Raw genomic sequence first — 21,548 nt, forward strand, 5'->3', positions numbered from 1 at the left:
TTCTCTGTAGCTTTGGAGCCTGTCCTGGAACTAGCTCTTGTACCCAGGCTCGCCTCAAACTCACAGAGATCCGCCTGCCTCTGCCTCCCGAGTGCTGGGATTAAAGGCGTGCACCACCACCTCCAGGCTGTTTGTTTTGTTTTTGATATGGGGTCAGAACACAGTGTAGTTCTGGCTGGCCTGGAACTCTGGACGTACAACATCTGACGTGGTGTCAAATTCACGGAGATCTACCTGTCTCTGCCACCACAGTACCAGGATCCAGCCCATCCTCCCCCTCATACAATCGGGAAAGTGGGGCTTTTTACTTAATTATTCAATACCTGTACAAGAAAGAGTACAACTTTTCAATGCATAAACATTATCAAAGGACAGCTTAACTAAGTGTGAAGGTTAAACCACAACTCTAAAGGTGAAGTCAGAGGCTAGTAGCAGGCAGACATCACAAGGGAGTGCCTCCAGCTCCTAGAAGGTTGATCAAAAACAAATGAAGTACACAAAGGAAGGTTCCTGGACCACTTGACACTTGTGTATACAGGGCTGGGGGGGATGTCATGTAGAAAGAGAGTTCAGAGAACATTGCCAGAGAAGAGAACTTTCCTGACAGCAGGAATATTTCATTAGAATTGCCTGGCAAAAGACCTCCACCCTTTATGCAATGTTATATTCCCAAACAATTTTCTGAATACTAATTTAGTATTTAAGACACTTTGATATTGGGAAGGAGGGTGTCTAAAATTACATCCTGAAGTTTTTTGAGCATTAAAAAAAGATGTCTCTAGTATTCCCTGGACATGATACAGACGTTGTGTTCATGAACGCTCAGCAACTGTGGTTGCCTGTACAGAACCTGCATAAGGCCATACCATCCAACATTCCAGCATGATTGGATGAAGGATTCACAGGGCCCCACACCAACTGATGGGGAGCTACGGAGGGAGGGTGAGCTAGTTTTCTCCAGTGACTAGGCCTCTGACAGGCTGTCAAGGCCCAAGTAGTCAGCCCTATGCCCATGCACATATAGCAACACTAACTGGATTCGGTAGAAACAATAATAATTACGGAACAAGAATATAAGAGGTGGGTGGGGAAGGGAACACAAGAGAACTTGGGAGTGGAGAAGTATGATGAAAATGGATTAAACTCATGTATGAAATTCTCAAAATATATTAAAATGAAATGTTATAATAATCACTTAGCAATATTTCCTGTGATTACAGTAAGTTCAGAAAGTGCAAATGTCAGCAAGGGTTATCTCTGTATACATAAAAACAGTCCTTGCCAATGTAATGCCACACACCTTTAATGCCAGTACTTGAGAGGCAAAGGCAGTTTGCCTGTAAGTTTGTGGCCAACTGGGTCTACATAGTGAATTCCAGAAAAGTCAGGGCTATGTAGAGAGATCCTGTCTCAATACTCACAATAAATAGCCCTTTTCTGGATCTGAGTAGGGAGCACAGAATAAACTGTTCCACCACTCACTCCCCATTACTGCAACCAGCATCCTGCAACGTGGACTGGAAACTCTTAAACAATGAGCCAAAAGAAACCTGGTCTCTTTCAAGGTAGTTTGACTGAGGAACTTCCACTGGACAGCTGTCTTATACAAGCTCTCCCTTGAGTAACCAGGAGAGCCCAAACCACAGAGGCAGCAGTGATAACTGGCTGGTCTCATCCTTCTCCATTGGTCTCGTCCATGCCACGCCTCTTCCCATCTCTCCCATCTTCTGAGGAGTACTTACCATTATAAATATCTCATATTTCTTCTCTCCAAGATTTTTCATATAAAAATACAGGCTGAATGCTCTAAAGCATGTTTTAATGATGTACTTGTGATAAACAGTGTTGACTCAGCCAAAGAAATAGATACAAACCTGTATGCCGGTGTGGGTGCAGGCTAACTTTGTAAATTCAATACATCTGCCGTCATTCACGTCCCAGAGGCACATCTCTCTAGAAAACAAAACGATTGCTCACTCGGAATCTAATATATAAAAGTACAGTGGCCCAGAGTTACGCTTCCATTGAAACTAATATATTACAGGAAGGAAAGTAGCTAATATTCATTATTGCTATTGATCAAATTTTCCATTCCTCTTGCTCACTATCTAATCCCATTTCCAATCTGTCAACACCCCACCTGTGTCTCTATCCTTTTTATAGTAGAAATATATTCCTAGCTCCTCACTGATTGCGAAAGACTTGTGAGTAGTTCTGGGAAGACCTGTGAGGCTCTCTAGAATGTTCCAACTCCTTCACAGAGGTTCCTGATAGTGGCTGCTTCAGCTAGCAGTTGTTCCCTCGTCCTGAAGCTCAAAGCAAGGATAAGGAAGCAGAGCCAGCCTTCGAGCGAGCGCCACACAATGGAAGAGATAGCGGTATCTAAACTGCCCTCCTGTGTTATCAGTGCACCGTGCACTTGCAGCCTTGCAGAACACCGATCGGCTAACGTCAACAGAAACCCAAACGTCAGCACACCTCTACAGCTCTTATTCATGTTAGTTTTATTCCACGAATACCAAAATACCCTAAAAATACACTGAAAATTGGACATACTGATATGCCTTGACTTTTAAAGAAATAAGGTATATTTAACAGAAAATATTAATAAAATGTAATGATACTTACTGGAGTTTTTCATTTTGATATCATTGCTACATCTCAAATGATATAAAAATATTTGTGTTGTTTGGTGGTTGGTTTTTGAGACAGAATCTTACTACGTAGCCCTGGTTGGCCTGGAATTTACTATGTAGTAGAGGTCATGCTGGTCTCTATCTTGCAGCAATCCTCCTGCCTCTCCTCCTGTAGTGCTTACAGGTATGCCAGGCATACACCACCACGCCTTGCTAAAACAGTTTTCTATCAACATTCTCATTAAACCAAGTATTCCTTTAATTGACAACAAATTTTAATTGAAAATTATCCTTTAATCGACAACAAAAGTACTACATTTTACTTGTTATTTCTTCCTGTTCCAAAAGATAAATTCCAACCCAAAAATTATATAAATTTCTACAGTTCTCCAACTTGTTTCAAAAAACCCAAAAATGTTTTTTACAGTTATTCCCCTCTGGGCCCCACAGACACTGTTCAGTGGCATGCCTCTCCACCACAGGGGCCATTCTGAGACAGGGCAGAACGAGCTTCAGCGGCATGACAAGGGCAAAGACTTGGCAGAGCTCCGCCTCCCTCCTGTGATAGCCTGGCATCACTGAGTTTTTTAAGCCCCAAAGATGCCTGCTGATTCAGTAATGCCATGCAAACTACTGTGTGCTTTTACTTTCATCATATTCTGAATTCCTCAAAAAGCAAAGAAAAGCAATAAAGTATTACAGAAAACCAGTTGTGGAAAAATAGATATCTTTGAACAAGCCAAACGTGGCAGCACATGCCTTTAATATCAGCACTCAGGAGGCAGAGGCAGTTCCAAGACAGCCAGGGCTATGTGGAGAAATCCTGTCTCGAAAAAACAAAAACACAAACAAAACAAAACCCTGTAATTCAAACACCCTCCTTCAGTTTTAGACAGTGCAAGAAAATATTGCAATAGAAAAAAAAACTCTCCCTAAACTAGTGCAAGTTATAAAGTACAAAAACAGAAAAGTCAGATGGCAATCTATAAACATGACTTTAATGTATATTTTTTACCTATATGTTTATGTGTGGTGTGCCATATGCATGTGGGTGCCCGTAGAGGCAAGAGGATCCCCTCAAGCAGAATTTAAAGATTGTGAGTCGCCTGACATGGATTCTGAGAACTAAATCCAGGTCCTCCGGAAGAGCAGTAAGTGTTATTTAACGCTGCCCTTATAAACACAATTTGTAAGTGTCAAATACATAATACATCCTTTTATTGGGACGGGATCTCATTATGTAGCCCTGGCAAGCCTTGAGTTTTCTTTGTAAACCAGGTTGGTTGTATACTCATAGAGATCTACCTGACCCTGTGACCTAAATGATGGGATTAAAAGTGTACACTACCATACTCAGCCAAAAATCTACATTTTTTAAAGACATAGAAAATTTAGGGGGGAAAGGAAAAGCCTGACCAAACATCTGAAAATAAAAAACAAAATATTGTGGGATGGTGGTGGTGCACACCTTTAATCCCAACACTTGGGGGACAGAGGCAGGCAGATCTGTGAGTTCAAGGCCAGCTTAATCTACTGGGAGAGCACCAGGACAGCCAGGGCTACACAGAGAACCCTGACCCAGAATACAACTTACCCATTTGCAGATGCGCTCACAGTGTACTGTTTGTCCCCAGAAGCACAAGCTTTTGATAAACAAGTGATCGATGCTGTGTGACCAAATAACAGTGCTCGGGGATTAACCTAGAAAGGAAAAAAAAACGCTGCTATAAATAGCAAATTAAAAATTAAACATGGGGCTGGAGAGATGGGGCAGTGATAAAAAGCACATGCCGTTCTTTCAGATGACCAGAGACTGGCTCACAACCAAATGCCTGTAACTTCAGTTTCCGATCTCTGTGAATATTAACAGCACGTGCACATACACATATACTCCTAAATCATCCAACAGCACATGCACATACACACAGAAAGTCACACATATACACATGAATAAATAATTTTTTTAAAGTTAACCTTTCAATTAGTAATCATGTTAAGTACTCAATATCAATATAAAGACACAGATTGAAAAAATAATGCCCAGAACACTGTAAAGTGCGGGAGAATAAGGACCTGCGCAATGTGGCAGTACTTTCTGACATATTTCAGTATATAGCAAACACTCCAACACTCACTTCCAGGTCTACTGAAAGGTCCCAGAGACAGATCTGTCCATCATGGCATCCAGTTACAATTGTGGCCCCGTCATCCGTTAGCAGTATTGATGAAATGCAATGGGTAGGGGCTTTGCGGCCCCAAAGGACAATGGGCAAAACTAGACTGTTTCCTGCCATTGCGTTTTCAAACCTGAAAATGTAAATAGAATAATGTCAGATATCATATTCTCTCTCAAACACATTATATTCCTTTATTATAAAGTCAACTTGCACAATTTGAAAATTATATTTTCCAAATATCAAATTTTAACCACTTAAAATCTTCTCAATTAAAAATGGCTAATTTATCATAATCACTCCCAAATTAAGAGCTTTAAAAAATAGGCAAAAGTATTTACTGGAGGCATTCACAATTTTTCATTTTACTAATGAAAGGCTAATAATTTTAATACACATTTATTTATCATGAGTGTGCAGAGCAATTTTAAGTTCACATTTTTTTAAACTTTTTATTTAATAATTTTTAAATAAAAAAATACCAATCCAAATTCCCACTCCCTCTGCTCCTCCCAGTCCCCTCCCACTCCCTCCACTCACCCTCCCACAATTTTCTTACAAGTTCTAAAACAGTCTTCTCAGGTTAGAAGACAAGAAAACGAGGCTTAAGCATTGCCAGCCGAGGCAGAGAACTAGCAAGCCATGATGCTCGAATCCAAATCTGGACTGTCTGGTCCCAAGTTATCTTCCACGAGTAAAACAATCATTACAAAATTGTACTCAGAAAATGCAGTATATGCCACCTCCCGACGACAGTACACACCTTTAATCCCAGCACTTTGGAGGCAGGGGCAGGAGGATCCCTGAATCAAGGCCAGCCTGGCCTACAGAACGAGGTCCAGGACAGCCAGGACTATACAAAGAAACCCTGCCTTCAAAAACAAAAAAAGAAAGAAAAAAGAAAAGAAAACGGAGTACACAAAAGACTGTGGACAAAGACTGTAAAGAACTTCCAAATGTCTGAGACTCCTTCTAAGCATTGTGTTGTGTAAACACATTTATTTACTCTCAGTCATTCCTGGCATTCCATAAGTTAAGTACTCTCTCTGCACAGACACCGAGGCAGTCCTGAAGCAGCAACTGACCCCAGAGCAGCTGACTCCAGAATCTAGGTCTTCCTTACTCTCTTCCACTGTGAGTAAGTGAGGTCTCAAACCTCAGTACATTTCCAAAGTAGTGCAAAATAAAAATTCCCTCCCAAAGCAAACAAACAGAAAGGTCTATTTCACTGTGTGCTAAACACTGAATGAATGTGCTTAATGGGAAATTCACTTAACCACATTTACTCCGAAGGTCAAATAGGTTCTTCCTTGCGATGAAACCCAGAGGAAAAATAATTTCCTTTAACCCACTGCATCCCAATCAAAGTCTGTTTCTGATGCGGAGGTTTAAATTAGAAATGATAAGTAAACAGTGTATATCTTTTGCAGGAAATCATGAACATAAGAAATCATTGTTTCATATAACAAAATTAAAAAGTATTTGGTAAATACTTATAATTGTGTAGTCAAAGACCTAAATAAATATGAGTTCAGAGAGTCTAGACTAAAGAGAACTCTGGAGACCTAGGGAGTCACCTATAGCCTAACAGATTATCAACCAACAGAAATTATCTAAAAAGAAAATGAGGAAAGTAAAGAGGTGTGAGGGATATTAAAATGCCTACAATAAACAACCTATATTTTTTATTTTTTTACTGCAAAGTAGAATTACCAATTTGTTTCTCCAAAACATTTTTCTTGTTACAAAAAAGATATACATTTAAAGAAAAACTCAAAAGACACATTAATAAAGTCTGCTTGTGCCATATCAGTTTCACAAGCTATCACTTACAATTATTTCCATATTCTTATCAGATACTAGCAAGGAAAACTAAACTACAAACTGGTTGTAATAAATTCAGAACATTGTGTTCCTGGAAGCATGGCATTCTCAAGAAGGACTTTCTGGAAAAGAGTATTTGGAAGGTGTTCATTTTTCCATGGTGGCAACGTGTACTTTAAATCATATCACCAAAGAAGATTTCTCCCAAGCAAACAAACAAGCTCGAGGCATTGAACCCATCTGAGGATCTCTGGAAGAACACCTTTCCTCTAGATACTCCAGGACCCACTCAACATGGAACCTACATTAGAGGCAATGAAAACAGACCTAGGTCTACGGACACACTCGTAGTAAGTACCTCAAAACATTACTTTTCTAAGCCCTTAAAAGTCTAATAAAATAAAGCGAAACATTAGAAAAGCCACCAGAAGTACTAATGCAAAAACATAAACTAAAGGACAATGTGGCTTACAGCACTAAATCATATGAAATACTTCTATGGATACACCTATGGCTATTAACAATTAACAATGTGATTAACAATGTGAAATGAGCCAAGTGGTGGTGGTACACCACCCAGCACTTGGGAGGCAGAGGCAGGTGGATCTCTGTAAGGTGGAGGCCAGTCTGGTCTACAGAATAAGTTTCAGAATAGCCAGGACTGGTTCACAGAGAAACCGTGTCTCAGGAAAAAAAAAAGTGAAATGAGCAAATTAGCCCAGATTTAACTGGCTTGAATCATCAGATCACAAGATTGGGAATAGATTTACTCATCAGACCACAAGAATCTAATCTGAACAGATGAGCCAAGACACAAAATGCTATACCTCGGAATTATCTTAAATGGAAAAAGAAGCCATATAAATTTAGGGTGTGTTGTTCTTCAATCAATCACCAACATTCAACTAGTCAATTTAACTGTTAATACGCCATCCTCTACATAGCTAACATTATTATCTATTGCTTGAAAGGAATTATATTCCCAAAGATTTTTATAGCAAATCAAAATGAACCAAGCCTCAGGATCCATGGAAACCAAAAGAATTGTATATTCATGAAAAGGCCAAAAGCAAAACTATTACACTAATGAGTAAAATAATCTGTTAGTTTATTAAGTTTAATAGGAATGCTTGAAGAAACTATGTTACTAACTCTCCAAAGCATGTATGTATACTAACATTTTCTAACTAGTACTTTCAGGGGAAATATTTCAAACTATGGCATTATCTTAAAAATAGAAACAATTCAATTCTAGATGCTTCTATAAACAGAAAATACAGAGCGGGGGCGATGGTTCAGTGGAGAAGGCACTTGTACAAGTGTAAGGGTCTGGAAATGTAATGTACATTGCTTTGTCAAACTGTCACGTGCTGTTTGAGTTTCAAGGGAAGATGGCTCTGGGCTCTGGAAGCAGGATTGACCCTGTCTGTTATTTTAGATCCAAGTATGTTTGTCTTAAAGTATTCTCTAAGGCTGCTGTCCCTACTTCTGTGAAAAAGAGGGACTAAAACATAGTGCTCTTTAGAACTGCTCAGGAAGCCCTTTCCAACAGAGGTGACCGTTGTTCATCCCGTGATGTAAAAATGTGAAAATGGAGTCAAAAATTCAGCCATGAGAATTTCATTCATGGAAATAATGTTTAAATATTAGATAGTAACATATATGTATCATGAAAATTCACCCTAAATATTTTTAAATACAGAACTTAATAAATAAGAGTGTGGGATTTCCCCCTCTGTATGCTGTGATCAACATTAATGCATAAAGAAAACTGGCTTGGCCTGATAGGGTAGAATAGAGGTAGGCGGGGAAACCGAAACTGAATGCTGGGAGAAAGAAGGGCAGGCAGAGTCAGAGAGAAGCCGCGTAGCACCACCAGAACCAGATGGAAATTTTCCCGGCAAGCCACAGCCATCTGGTGATATGCAGATTAATAGAAATGGGTTAAATTAATATGTAAGGGTTAGCCAATAAGAAGCTAGAGCTAATGGGCCAAGCAGTGATTTAATTAATATAGTTTCTGTGTGATTATTTCAGAGCTGAGCAGCAGGACCAACAAGCAGCCTCCTCCAACATAAGAGTTTTCCTCTTCAGGGTAAACACAATACCGCCATCAGTCACCATTATCACACAGCACCAGCAATATAGTCCATATTTAAATTACATCAATAATTTGTCTATAAAATGTCTTTCATATTTTTACAAATTAGTACATAAAACACTCAGGTTTTATGCAGTGTATTTGCTTGTAGTGAACTCAAAGTACATGTCCTTCCAAAATCTTATGTGGAAGCCCCTGTCACCAGTGACTGCAAAGACAGGATCTATAAGAAGGATATGTTTTGTGAGGTCATAGGAAATGTCTCATGTGAGCAGGTTACTGAAAAGAAGACACAGCAGTGCTTCTGCTCCTTCTCCCTCACTTTAAGAACAAAGTGAAGCTGCAAACCAAGAGGACAGCCCTCAAGAAAAAGAAGCATCGCCAGGCGGTGGTGGTGCATGCCTTTAATCCCAGTACTCGGGAGGCAGAGGCAGGCGGATCTCTGTGAGTTCGAGGCCAGCCTGTTCTTCTGATCCTCAGCACCAAGGTGGACAAACATACACGCAAGTAAAAGACACATACAGATACTTTTTAAATCAGGTAAAAGAATGCTAATTTCAGTCGGGCGGTGGTGGCGCACGCCTTTAATCCCAGCACTCGAGAGGCAGAGGCAGGCGGATCTCTGTGAGTTCGAGACCAGCCTGGTCTACAGAGCTAGTTCCAGGACAGGCTCCAAAGCTATAGAGAAACTCTGTCTCGAAAAACCAAAAAAAAAAAAAGAATGCTAATTTCAGCCAGGTGGTGGTAGCACATACCTTTTATTCCAACACTAAGGAGGCAGAAGCAGGCAGTTCTTTGGTGAGTTCAAGGCCAGCCTGCTCCACAGCGTGAGTTCCAGGACAGGCTACACAAGAAACCCTGTCTCAAAAAACAAACAAACAAAAAAAGAATGCTAATTTCTCTATACTATTGTTGTAAAATTTTTTATTGTGTAGACAGTGTTCTGACTGCAAGAATGCCTGCATGCCAGAAGAGGTCACCAGCTCTCATTCTAGATGGTTGTGAGTCACCATATGGTTGCTGGGAATTTTACTCAGAACCTCCGAAAGAGCATGTAGCAAGAATAATGAAAAGCCAGAGATGGATATTGGGGTTCAACCTGAAAATCAGAAAAGCAAAACAGCCAGTCACTGGCTCTTATCTCTACCTCAGACCAAAAATGGACAATCGTGCCTCCACGAATCCTCAGATTGAGACTGAACTGAGACCTGTCTCCTCCCATTTCATACTCCTCTCTAGTGTACACCACCACCGCCCGGCCTCTCTGGCTAACTAGTGTGGCTACTGGGATTAAAGGTGTGTGCCACCACTGCCTGGCCTGTGTGGCTGGCTAGTGTACCTGCTTTGCACTGACCTTCAGGCAAGCTTGACTTATTAAAATACAAATAATATACCAGTATAAGAGCAGCCAATGCTCATCCTTTCAACCCTTTTTCCTGTAACTTTCAAATGCAAAACAAGATGCATTTCTATCTTAGGAAAATGGGCATTTCCACAAAGGCGTCGATATCTTCTCGGTCTGGGTACTTTTTGTGCACCAGATGGGCCTCCTGTTACTCACAAACAAAGACTCAAATTCCCCCATGAGAATGCACATGTGTGAACTAGGGCGGAATACAGAAAGCAGGGACTAAACTCCTCAGAGCTAAATGTACTTGCCAGAGCAATAGTGAAAACAAGAAGTCTGCAAAGGTGTACTTGGATCTGCAGAGGGCATTCCTACATTATTTGTCAAAAGAGCATGTCCAAGTCAAGATCACTGTATGGTATCATCAACAAAGTGACCACCAAAATTATGAATTTTTGAGCCAGACGTGGTGGCACATGCCAGCCTGGTCATCACAGTGAATTCCAAGATTGCCAAAGCTACACAGTGAGACTACCTTAAGAAAACAAAAAATAAAACTAGAAGAAAACGAGTTTTCCTTATGCCTGTGCCCTTCCTACCAATTTATTAAAGACTTGGAAAACCTGAGGCAGACAGTGAATGGTGCGGGATAATTGTCTGTATTCTGTCAATCATGTTTTAAATAAATGCTGATTGGCCAGGCAGGAAGTATAGGTGGGTCAACCAGACAGGAAGTAGAGGCAGGGGGATAAGAACAGGAGAATGCTAGGAAGGAGGGAGCCCATTCCTCCCACTCCTGCCCAGACTTGGAAGAAGCAACATGTGATCTGCCCTGCTGTGAAAGGTACTGAGCCACATGGCTAACATAGATCAGAATAATGGGTTAATATACGTGATAAGAGCTAATAAGTAACCTGAGCTAATGGGCCAATCAGTTTATAAGTTATGTAGACCTGTGTTTAATTTTCTTTGGGGCTTGCCGGCTGTGGGGTACTGGGCGGGACAGAAACCCCAACAAGCAAGCCCCCTCATGTTACAAGTGAAGAGAGAGCTAGGTCAGGAAACACAGAGAAGCATCCCAGTACTCAGCTGCTTCCCTAAAAAAGCACTTCGGGAATGTGGGAGCTGTGAGGGACACCTTCTTCCCACAGCACACAGCTGACAAGACCGTCCTTTCCTATTTGGATGGCAGGGAACAATACTGTCGATGAACATGACACTTTGGGGGTTGCTATGGTGAAAGAAGTTCCAGTACTCAAGAGTGTGTGGAATGAGCAGATGGTAACACGCAACACACTCATCTCTTATTACTGAAACAGCCCTAAATGCATGAGTGAGGCGTTTTGAAGACCTGCGTGGCTATCCTCTCAGAAATAAACCACAATTTTAAAAGGCATTCACAGATTTTGAAGCACAATAATCATGTTTTAAAAGTCTGGGCTGCCATTAACTGTCCAAGCATCTCACTGATACTCCATCCATCACCCGTCGGCAACAACTGTAGTAGTTACTGATTTGCCAAAAGCAGAACATGCCTGCCAGCTCTTACTCTCCAGCAGAAATAGATTCTACTTAGTAGAAGGAACTTGTTTTCTTCCCTTGCCTCTCACCTTCTCTGCATCTCCAATCATTTCTACTATTTCTCTCCTAGTATCCTCAAACTCTAAATTGAGCCCTAAAACTTTACCACATATAAACTAAATTGCGCAGAAAAACAACCCTGGTAGAGGTTAAAATGTCTCAGTAAATCAGAAGATCAGTAAAATATGCTGTGTAAGTGGGAAGGAATGAGAGTCACCTTGGCTGGAGAAGCAGCAGCTCTCCCATTGGCTGGCTCTAAACTCTGAGGATATAGGTAACCTAAGTTACAGCATTCAGATTTACATTACCTTCCTCCTTAGAGACCACAGACAAGGGCTCTGCCTAGCTACAAACTGCTCTGGCTAGGCCACCAATGGCCTCCCAAGCTAAGCAAAGCTCTCGTTTTGTTCTTTATCTTAACTAATCTACCAGCAGCATTTGACATGGCTCACACAGCCACCTTGAAAGACTCTTTACCTGGCCTCCACGTCTGCATACTCTCATGATTTTTATTCTATTTTTCTACCCTAGTTCCCATTCCTCCTCCTTAAATACATGTGTGCATGCATGTTATGTATGTATTGTGCATGCATGCATGTATGTATAAAATCTAGCCCTTGCCTGGTGGCAAAGGTGCAGCAATGTGATCCTGGGTCATGGTGCTGAAAGTGGCATGCGGCGCTCATGGGACCCATTCTGCTGGTGGTGTGTAAACTGACAATGTGAATGGATAGCAACAGAGAATGGGACATGGAACTGTGGGAATCAGCAACTATGCACAGGAAGCTTTGGGGGATTCTGATTGCTGAGGTCTACCTGAAGACAGGCCAAAATTTAAAGCAAGATGAACTGCAATGCTTTAAAGAGTGTGAAGGCCGCAGTGAACTCTACAATCCTGTAGGAGAGGCAACTGAAGTCAATGAGGCACTCTGCAGAAAACCCGAGCTCATCAACGAACCAATCCTCTTATGCAGATGTCTGGGTGATCATGACACTGAGCAATCCTTCAGAACTGAATGAACTAATGAGTGACGAAATGTGTGAGAAATATGTGAAACCCACTAAGGAGTGAGCATGGCACACATACACACACACACACATACACACACAGAGAGAGAGAGAGAGAGAGAGAGAGAGAGAGAGAGAGAGAGAGAGAGAGAGAGAACAAATAAAACAGCGTGACATAACTGACCTCAACACGATTGTCTTAAATTAATGCTGTATAAAAGACTTGAAATAGTTTGTAGCAAAAACGATGGAAAAGAAACTATTCTCAACAGTGCTATTAAAGAACCCAACTTCCTAATGTGTGCAGATAAACACAATGTGCACTGCATCTTTTTATAATACCCTAGCCTACGTATTTAGACTAGGGGATAAAATCTGGGGTTTAGAATTCATGAGATTATCTATATTAAATAATGGTTATGAAGCTGGGTGTAGTGGTGCACCAACCTTTATTTCTAACACTCAGCAGGCAGATCTCTGTGAGTTCGAGACCAACCTAGTCTACATAGCAAGTACCAGGCCAGCCAAGATACATGGTGAGCCCCTACTCTCTTGGCTAGGATTTCGACTGCTATGACAAAACACCATGACCATAAACAACTTTCGTAGGACAGGGTTTATTTCACTTATATTTCCATATTACAGTCTATCACCAAAGAAGTCAGGGCAGGGACCTGAAAGCAGGAACTGATGCAGAGGCCATGGAGGGGAGCTGCTTATGGGCTTGCTCCTCGTGGTTTGCTCAGCCTGCTTTCTTATAGCACCCAGGACCACCAGTCCAGAAGTGGCACTGCCCCAAAATAAGCTGAGCCCTCCCACATCAATTATCAGTCATGAAAATTCCCCACAGGCCAATCTGGGGGGTGGGGAATTTTGTCAGTTGATGTTCCCTCTTCCCAACTGATGCTAGCTTGTGTCAAGTGAACGTAAAATAGCCGGCATTCTACTGGGGTGGAAGGGTGGTTATAAAAGTTCCATACTTCAGGACTTTGGTTAATTGGAAAGCCCTGGGAACACAGAAAGTGTGTGTTACACAGCGTCAGACGAAGGGCAGTCTTCCTTAACTTTACCATGCGCTGCACTGGCTGCTGCTGCTTTTACAAAAAGAAACAGCAGCTCTGCAGCACAGCGGAAACAAATGAAACATTCATCCTCTTCAAAAGAAAGTATCGTCTATACAACGGCTGTTCTCCCACTCGTTTAGGGCTGGCTTCTGAACTCCAAACTCCTGGGCAGAACTAAGTTTCTGAGAGTTAACATGCCCTAAAGTGAAACCCTAATATTCTCCCTCTGAAACCCTTCCTTGCAATTCCTCCACAACTATGAACCTCCTGCAACTCCAAGAGCCCAGGGATCATCTGCCCTCTCTGGCATCCACTCTCATACATATCGCATTCCCTCACACAAACATACACACTACAGAAATAAAAGTGAGAAAAGTAAGCTGGGTGTGGTATCACCAGCCATGAATCCTAGCACTCGGGAGACAGAAGCCAGCCTGGTCTACAAAGAATCTCAGGTCATCGTAATAATAATTCTTAAAGGGCAGAGAAAGAGAGAGCATAGCATCAGAGCAGGCGCAGAAAAATAAACTACAGGAACAAGATCCAGTGTTGGAATAAATGTCAGAGGGTAGCATGAAGTAAGTGTGGCACTATTATTGGGGGGGGGGGGAGATGCACACAGGAAAATTGACACTTTGTATGGAAAAGAAACTGGATCACAACCTGTGACATACAAATGAGCAGAGAACGGGTATCCTGAGGATCTATAAATTTGAAAGAAAACTATGAAATCAGTAAAGTGTAACAATGAGGAATAACTGAAAGATTCGAGAAAAACTTCAGAAATGAAACTATAACCACAAACTAGATGCAGGGGAGAATCTATTCTGTTGAAACTGAAAGTGCCTGTTCAGCGAAGTGCATCACAGGAAAGTTACTAATGAATGGCATACTGGGAAGAGATACGTTTGCAATACTTACAGGACTGGTGTCTAGGAAACACCAGTCATGTTCACATGAACAAGTTCAGATGGACCACACACATCTGTGCTAGGATCTGGATACAGACAGAGTAGATCTACCAGGGTTTAGTGCTGAAACTTAATCCCCATTGTAAAGCGGTGGAAACTAATCCATGCTATTTAGAGGTGAGGCCCCTGGGAAATGATTGTGATTGGCTGATGTCCTCATGAATGGAGCCAGTTAACTAAACATGAGTAGTTTTATAAAAGCAGGGAGGCCAGAAGATACACAGGCACACAATATGCATTTCCTGTCTCTGTCTGGATGATGCATGTGCTGTCTCCACACCTATGCACACATATGTGCACTTCCTGTCTCTGGCTAGATGATACATGTGCCTCCTCCACACATTACACACACGTGCACTTCCTATTTCTGGCTGGACGATGCATGTGCTGTCTCCACACATATGCACATACATGTGCATTCCCTGTCTGACTAGTTGATACATGTGTTGCCTCAGTACCAGCTAAGAAGGCTGTTATCGCAAAAGGCCCCTCAAAGTTGGACCTCCAGGACACCCACCGAGCAAAAATAACGCACTTCATAATACGGGGGGGGGGGAATCCGTGAAGTTGTGTTACTGGCAACAGACTAAGACAGAAACCTCAAAATAAAAATGGATGAACAGATGAATAGGCAAGTTTACAGAAAGAAAAGCCAGAAGATGATAAAAAGCTTATCAGAAAATGCTTGGTTTCAGGGTTGGGAAGACAGCATGTGGCAGAGTACTTGCCCAGCATGTTTGAGAGCCTGAGTTCAATCCCAGTACCACAAAGAAAAAAATTAAAGCTCAAATTCATTGTAAATTGACATTTAATTTTATATTTAATCGTCTGGAAAAAGAGATGGGGTTCTGAGTATCTCTAAGCACCAGTGCACGAACAGGATATGGGAACCCCAAGAACTACCCTGCAGGAGCATAGACCTCTCCAGCTTACCCTACAACATAATCTGACAGAGCACCAATAAACATATGAATGCTGCATAATCAGGAAATGTGTCTTTTACATGTCTCACAGACAACTAAAAGGTGTGTTGGAATACTATAGTGTTAGAAAAATTAAGATGCTGTGGATAGCCACAAATGAAGCAGGCAGATGAACCACAGCAAATGTACACTCTAAAATACCGCAGGGAGAGGCTAGTTTAAGAGCACTTGCTGTTCTTCCAACAACCAGAGTTCAGTTCCCAGCATCTACATTAGGTAGCTCACAACCTCCTGCCACCTTCAACTCCAGGAGATCTAATACCCACTCCTGGCCTCAGCAGGCTTGCATACGCATATGGCATACAGGCAAACAAATAAAAATAAATCTTTTTTTTGGGGGGGGGGTTCAAGACAAAAGATTCTCTGTGCAGCCCTGGCTGTCCAGGAACTAGCTTTGTAGTTTCAAGGCTGGCCTTGAACTCAAGGATCTCCCTGCCTCTGCTTCCCAGGTGCTGAGATTAAAGGCGTGCCCCACCACCACCCAGCAAAAATAATCTTTTTAAATAAAATAAAGAAATAAAGTAGCTTTCAGAAATTAGAAGCAATAGTCAATTTAGGGGAAAAAAGGAAAGAAACAGTGCATAGCATGACATAAGCTCTGGGAATTAAAAATTTAGGCACTCCCAACAGTATGCATGTAGTAACACAGGCAAAAGGAGGTACCTTGCATGCATTATACTAGGTGTCACTGGGTGAATAAGCAGGAAAATGGGAGTAAGAGTTGGAATAATAGGATAGAATATGAACGAGCATATAGAACCACCACAGTGATGAGTACTGAACTCAGCCATCTCTACCTGACGTTCAAAATAAACTTTAAAGGTTCACCTCTTAACAGACAGCACACCACTAAAGCCCAAGGCCAGCCTACTTCTCTTGAGGTAGGTACCTTGAGGTTTGGAGATAGACACAGAAATAGCTTACTTTTTTTTTTAAGACCGGTCTATCTGTAGTCTGGGCTCTACTGGAATTCAGGTTGGCCTCCAACTCAGAGACCCGTCAGCCTCTGCCCCTCCCTCTCGAACCTCAGGACTAAAGGTGTGAGTCACCAAACCCTGCCTAACTCCCTTACTTAATGCTGAACTCTCACATGGAAAAACTGCAGTCATGATACAAGAAAATGTCCAGATTATAAGGCTTTGTACCCCAAATTTTAAGTTCCCCTGGGTAGGACTAAGTCTCTGATTCATCCAGTCCCCCAAATCTTTTGTCCTTCTAGGAAAGTAGAGTTCTGGAGAATTTCTAAATAGAAATTTTGACAAATTAACTTCCCTACATAATTTTTCATTAACATTTGACAATAGGACATTTCTTTGTAGTGATGCTAGTTTGTCTCTTGACTTGAAGCACCAGAGATCTATCTACTGTTTTGAGTAAAAAACAAAGTAGATTTTCATTCTTTATAATAAAGTCAATTTCAATGCAAGATTTTCATTTCAGATCTGCCAACTACCTCCATATAGTCATAGGTTGCTTATAAAATGAAAAGCTGAAACAAACTAGAAATTTTATGCAACAAAATAGCAACAACTCAGTTTCTTTCATATAACATTTGATGGTTGCAATCTTGTGAAGAAAGCCCTAAGAAATAAAAGTCATTGAAAAGAATCATAGCCAAACATGGTGGTGTGTGCCTTTAGTCTCGGCACTCAGGAAGCAGACCTCAGGCCAATCTCTGAGACTTTGAGACCAGCCTGTATTATAGTGAGTTCTAGGACAGCCAAAGGTATACAAGGAGAGACTTCCTCTCAAAAAAAGCAAAAATAGGCAAATAAAAAAAGAAAAGTTGGGTGATGGTGGCACACACCCTTAATCCCAGCACTCAGGAGGCAGAGGTAGGTGGATCTCTGCAAATTCAAGTCCAGCCTGGTCTACAGCCCCAGTCCCAGGGCAACCAAGGTTACTCAGGAAAACCCTGTCACAAGGAAAAAAAGAAAGGAAGGAAGGAAGGGAAATAATTTTAAAAAGTAGTTTACCTTTTTTGTCCCGGGATAAATATTACGAGGTAAGGACTATATAGCTGGTACTAAGTACTAAAGTCAGCCACATGAACACAGGCATATATCCTGTGACCAACCTCAACCTGCAAGAGTTGCAGAATATAAGAACTAGGGAATTCTGCATAGAACTTAAGGTGCAGCCATTGAAGGTGGATCAAAAACAATATCATTTTAAAATCAAAGGCAGGAGCCGGGGGATGGTGGCGCACGCCTTTAATCCCAGCACTCGGGAGGCAGAGGCAGGCGAATCTCTGTGAGTTCGAGACCAGCCTGGTTTTCTACAAGAGCTAGTTCCAGGACAGACTCAAAAAAAAAAAAAACAGAGAAACCCTGTCTCGAAAAAAAGAAAAAGAAAAATAGCAAACATCCTGTCAAAGCAAGTCCTAAAAAAAAGGGGCAATCAAGCGCCAGCTCCAAGATGTACCTCTTACAGGCATTGTTGCCGTTAGCCAATAATGCCAACTGAAGAGTAGTACCAACAAGGAAAGGTAGATCCGAACATAGGCATCCCAAAGCAAGAACGCTGCCCCCAAAACACCGCCAATAAACACCCACAAGCATTGCAAGTCACCCGACCCAGTTCAGAGTATCCCTGGGAGCCAAGCAGTCCACGTCAAGACTAGGGCCACTCTCACAAGCAATAAATGTCACCAGTCTAGGGGCCCTAAAGACACCCTGATGAGCTCCAACGCTCCTGAGAAAAGGCTCCTGCAGGTGGCCTGAAGCACCACACAGAGCAATCAACCATAACAATCTGACAGCAGGAACGGTCCCCAGCCCAGCAGGGCTCGTGACCCTTGACCTCTGCCCCTGCCTTCCAAGGCTAAGTTTTAGAGCTAGGCTTTCTCTGAGAGGCTTCAGAGCTCCTACCTGTCAAAGCTTCACCTCAGGCGATAACCATGTCTGTTGGAGATGCTTTAGGCGCCTCCGCAAAGATGGCAAAGGCGTGGGCTTACGCGAGGAAAACCAGGCGGCCGTGAGTCCGGGTGGACGAACCCGGGGAGCCGCACGCCCAGGCAGCCACCGTCACCCTGCCTGGGTTGCAAGGTGCCACCGCCGCTGCCAATGCCGCTGCCGCTGCCCCTGCTGCTGCTGCAGTAAATCAGCTGACACCGGCCTCACTTGCCGTAAGTCAGCAGACACCGGCCTCGACTGCCGTGAAGTGCCCTGCAACTGTCGCAAAAACGAGGCGGAGTGGAAAGGGCTCACGGTTTCTCAGCACGCCCAGCCGAAGTAGGCGTAGTCTGGTTACTATAGCGACTGGAACCCCCTGTAAGTGCGCCTCCGCCATGTTGGTTACTGTGCATCTAGTCTAAGGTCCCTTCTCACTTTCAAATCCTTTGTAAGGTGACGGAATAGCATACGAGGATGGAATGGTCATTCTAGGAAATCAGGTCTTCCCTGGACCAGGACACAGACACACTCTACCCTGGGAAACATCCAGGTCTTCTTAACTAAACGCTGTGATGACTCTAGCCAGCTCACCAAGCTTACTTCTTATTTCTTGCCCTCATATCTCCAGCATTTTTGGTCAGTTATTTTTGACATTTCGGACTGAGGTAAGATGAACTCTCAAAGTTTTGATTTCCTTAATTGCTGAGGACAATGAACATTTTTTAGCTGTTTCTTCGCTGTGTGTTTTGTTTTTTCTTTATGTTAAGTACAGTACAGAAGCTGGCTGCTATAGCTTATGAGGAAACATCGGGATACTGGTGCTTCTCGTATATTTCTGGAGTGAAGATGTCCAGACTTGGAATAAAGTAAAGAAAAAGTTTGTAATTATCAGAAATAACAATTTTTTGATAGGAAGCCTTTTACCCACACCAAACTTCAGCATGCTTTTGGACAAATTAGTGAGGGAATTATACTGTCTGAAAGAACTGATTCTGCTCTGCTCAAGAACCTTAAGGTCCCATGCTCTAGGTTAAGACCAATTATGATGTTGCTACTCAGTGTGTTCCTTGAGGTCACATCCCCAAAAGCCAAAGTTTACCTCAGACCTATTGATTCTGAAGCTTAATAAGAAAATTCTTAAGTGCATTCTTTATGCAGTAGCTTTCCAGGACTGCAAAATTCTCACCTACCTGGAAACCTACAGAGCTTATAAAGATGAAAAAATACAAAACATGAAATGAATATTTTTCCTATCTTTTTAACAAAACCAGCCAGTTGCAACAAATGCATTAATCTCCTTGGCTTCCTTCCATTCATTCATTCGTAATAACCAACATTTGGGAGGAAGATGGACAAACCTAAGCTATTGATTGAGCTTGTTTTAACTTCCAAGACATCAAAGAGGTTATACTCATAACTGAGAGGAGAGAACAGAAGCAGCACTGAGGTGGGGGAAGTTTGACCAGTGTTCTTCTCTTCCAGCCCTGAGGACTTACCCGTTCTCTCTTCTCCATAGGAGCATTGCACAAAAGCAGGCTTCCTCTACTCATGGAGTTCACTAATTTCTCTGTCTGGTTCTGTGTTGTGGGTAAGAAATTACTCCATTCACTCTGGAAATCAGTGTTGAGAATTCTCAAAAAGAAAAAAGTAAATCTAGCATATGACCCAGCTGTACCACACTTTGACATATGCCCAAAGACTTGAAAACCTACTCCAGTGTTATTTTTTTCATTCATGTCCTTTGCTTCTCTGTCCACAATTGCAGGGAAATGCAAACCTAAATGGTCCATTCAACCAATGAATTTAAACTGATGAAGGAATAATGAAAATGTGGTATGTATACAGCTATTTTTTTTAAAAAAATGAAATTTTCAGGAAAGTGGATGGAACTAGAAAAAGTCAAATTGAGTGAGGTAACCCAGACCAAATAATAGTGAAGTGTGGGTGTGAGAAGTTTCAATTGAGGGTACTGCTGACTGTAGAGCCCACAGAAAATTGACTCTCAACACCCATATGAAATGAGGAAGGAATGGGCACTGGGCGTGGTATGCATCACGCTAGAAATCTCTGAAAATGTTTCCCTGAGGAGTGGTGAGACTTATCCACATCCATTTGAGAATACAGTCTTTTTAATATTTATTTATTTAATTCTATTTATTATGTATACAATATTCTGTCTGCGTGTATGTTGGTCAGAAGAGGGCACCAGACCTCATTACAGGTGGTTGTGAGCCACCATGTGGTTGCTGGGAATTGAACTCAGGACCTTAGGAAGAAGAACAGGCAATGCTCTTAACCGCTGAGCCATCTCTCCAGTCCCGAGAATACAGTCTTAAATTATCCTCATGTGGGGTTTGAGTCTAGTGGATTCTTCTCAAATTTTCTTGGAAATTCTAGGAAATATGAAACCAAAAGGCTTATGTAAATTGATAGAAAAATGATGACATGTTTTTGAAAAGTTCACCCATCAAAGCTTATGCTGCTTAGATAAATGATGGATTATTTGATACAGAAAGCCTAATTACTTGTTAATATAATCTTTGTTTCAGCTGTCTGGATTTCTTTTTATAATTCTCATGCATATCTTGGTTTGCATATTTATTATTGTATATAATACTTGTAGTTATGAAGACATTCAGGCAAGAAAGGGGTAAGTTAGAAAAGCTAAGGTTCCATGAACATGTTATGTTGGTTTCTGTGTAACCCAGAGTGTAGCCCATAGAGAAATACACAGATGCAAGTTTATCTGTCGGGTTTTTTTCAACAATAAAATAAATAGACATAACAACCATTCTGCTTGCCTTTGTGGTTTGTTGTAAGGGGTGCTCACAATAGTTCACCTCCTATAAGATAGGAATATGCAATGAGCTTTTACTTCGGAAGCTTCAAGCTCTAACGAATTCACTTTGAATGGTAAGCTGATTCTACTTATAATTCATTGAATTGCATTGATTGTTTGCATGA

The 21,548-nt window shown here is 41.7% G+C and overlaps 1 protein-coding gene and 1 long non-coding RNA gene across 4 annotated transcripts in view; one reads left to right on the plus strand and one right to left on the minus strand.

Annotated features, from left to right (window-relative positions):
• Wdr7 (WD repeat domain 7) overlaps positions 1 to 18,827 on the minus strand; it is a 277,322-nt gene extending 258,495 nt beyond the window's left edge. For 2 of the 3 annotated variants that reach the window (XM_075968486.1, XM_075968485.1), the window contains exons 1-4: positions 18,561 to 18,827; positions 4,772 to 4,943; positions 4,231 to 4,337; positions 1,875 to 1,953 (exon numbers count right to left, since the gene is read on the minus strand). In XM_075968486.1, the coding sequence (XP_075824601.1) occupies positions 1,875 to 1,953; positions 4,231 to 4,337; positions 4,772 to 4,930 (345 nt within the window). In that variant the 5' untranslated portion in view covers positions 4,931 to 4,943; positions 18,561 to 18,827. The remainder of the gene's footprint in view (positions 1 to 1,874; positions 1,954 to 4,230; positions 4,338 to 4,771; positions 4,944 to 18,560) is intronic. The other variant, XM_075968488.1, reaches the window with a different exon arrangement.
• Positions 18,828 to 18,932: 105 nt separating this feature from the next.
• On the plus strand, positions 18,933 to 20,422 carry LOC142847642 (uncharacterized). The gene is made up of 3 exons (XR_012910270.1): positions 18,933 to 19,249; positions 20,101 to 20,172; positions 20,350 to 20,422. It is a non-coding gene; the product is annotated as an uncharacterized LOC142847642 (long non-coding RNA).
• Positions 20,423 to 21,548: the final 1,126 nt, after the last annotated feature.

This window comes from Microtus pennsylvanicus, chromosome 4 (genome assembly GCF_037038515.1).
Source record: "Microtus pennsylvanicus isolate mMicPen1 chromosome 4, mMicPen1.hap1, whole genome shotgun sequence".
Lineage (NCBI taxonomy): Eukaryota > Metazoa > Chordata > Mammalia > Rodentia > Cricetidae > Microtus > Microtus pennsylvanicus.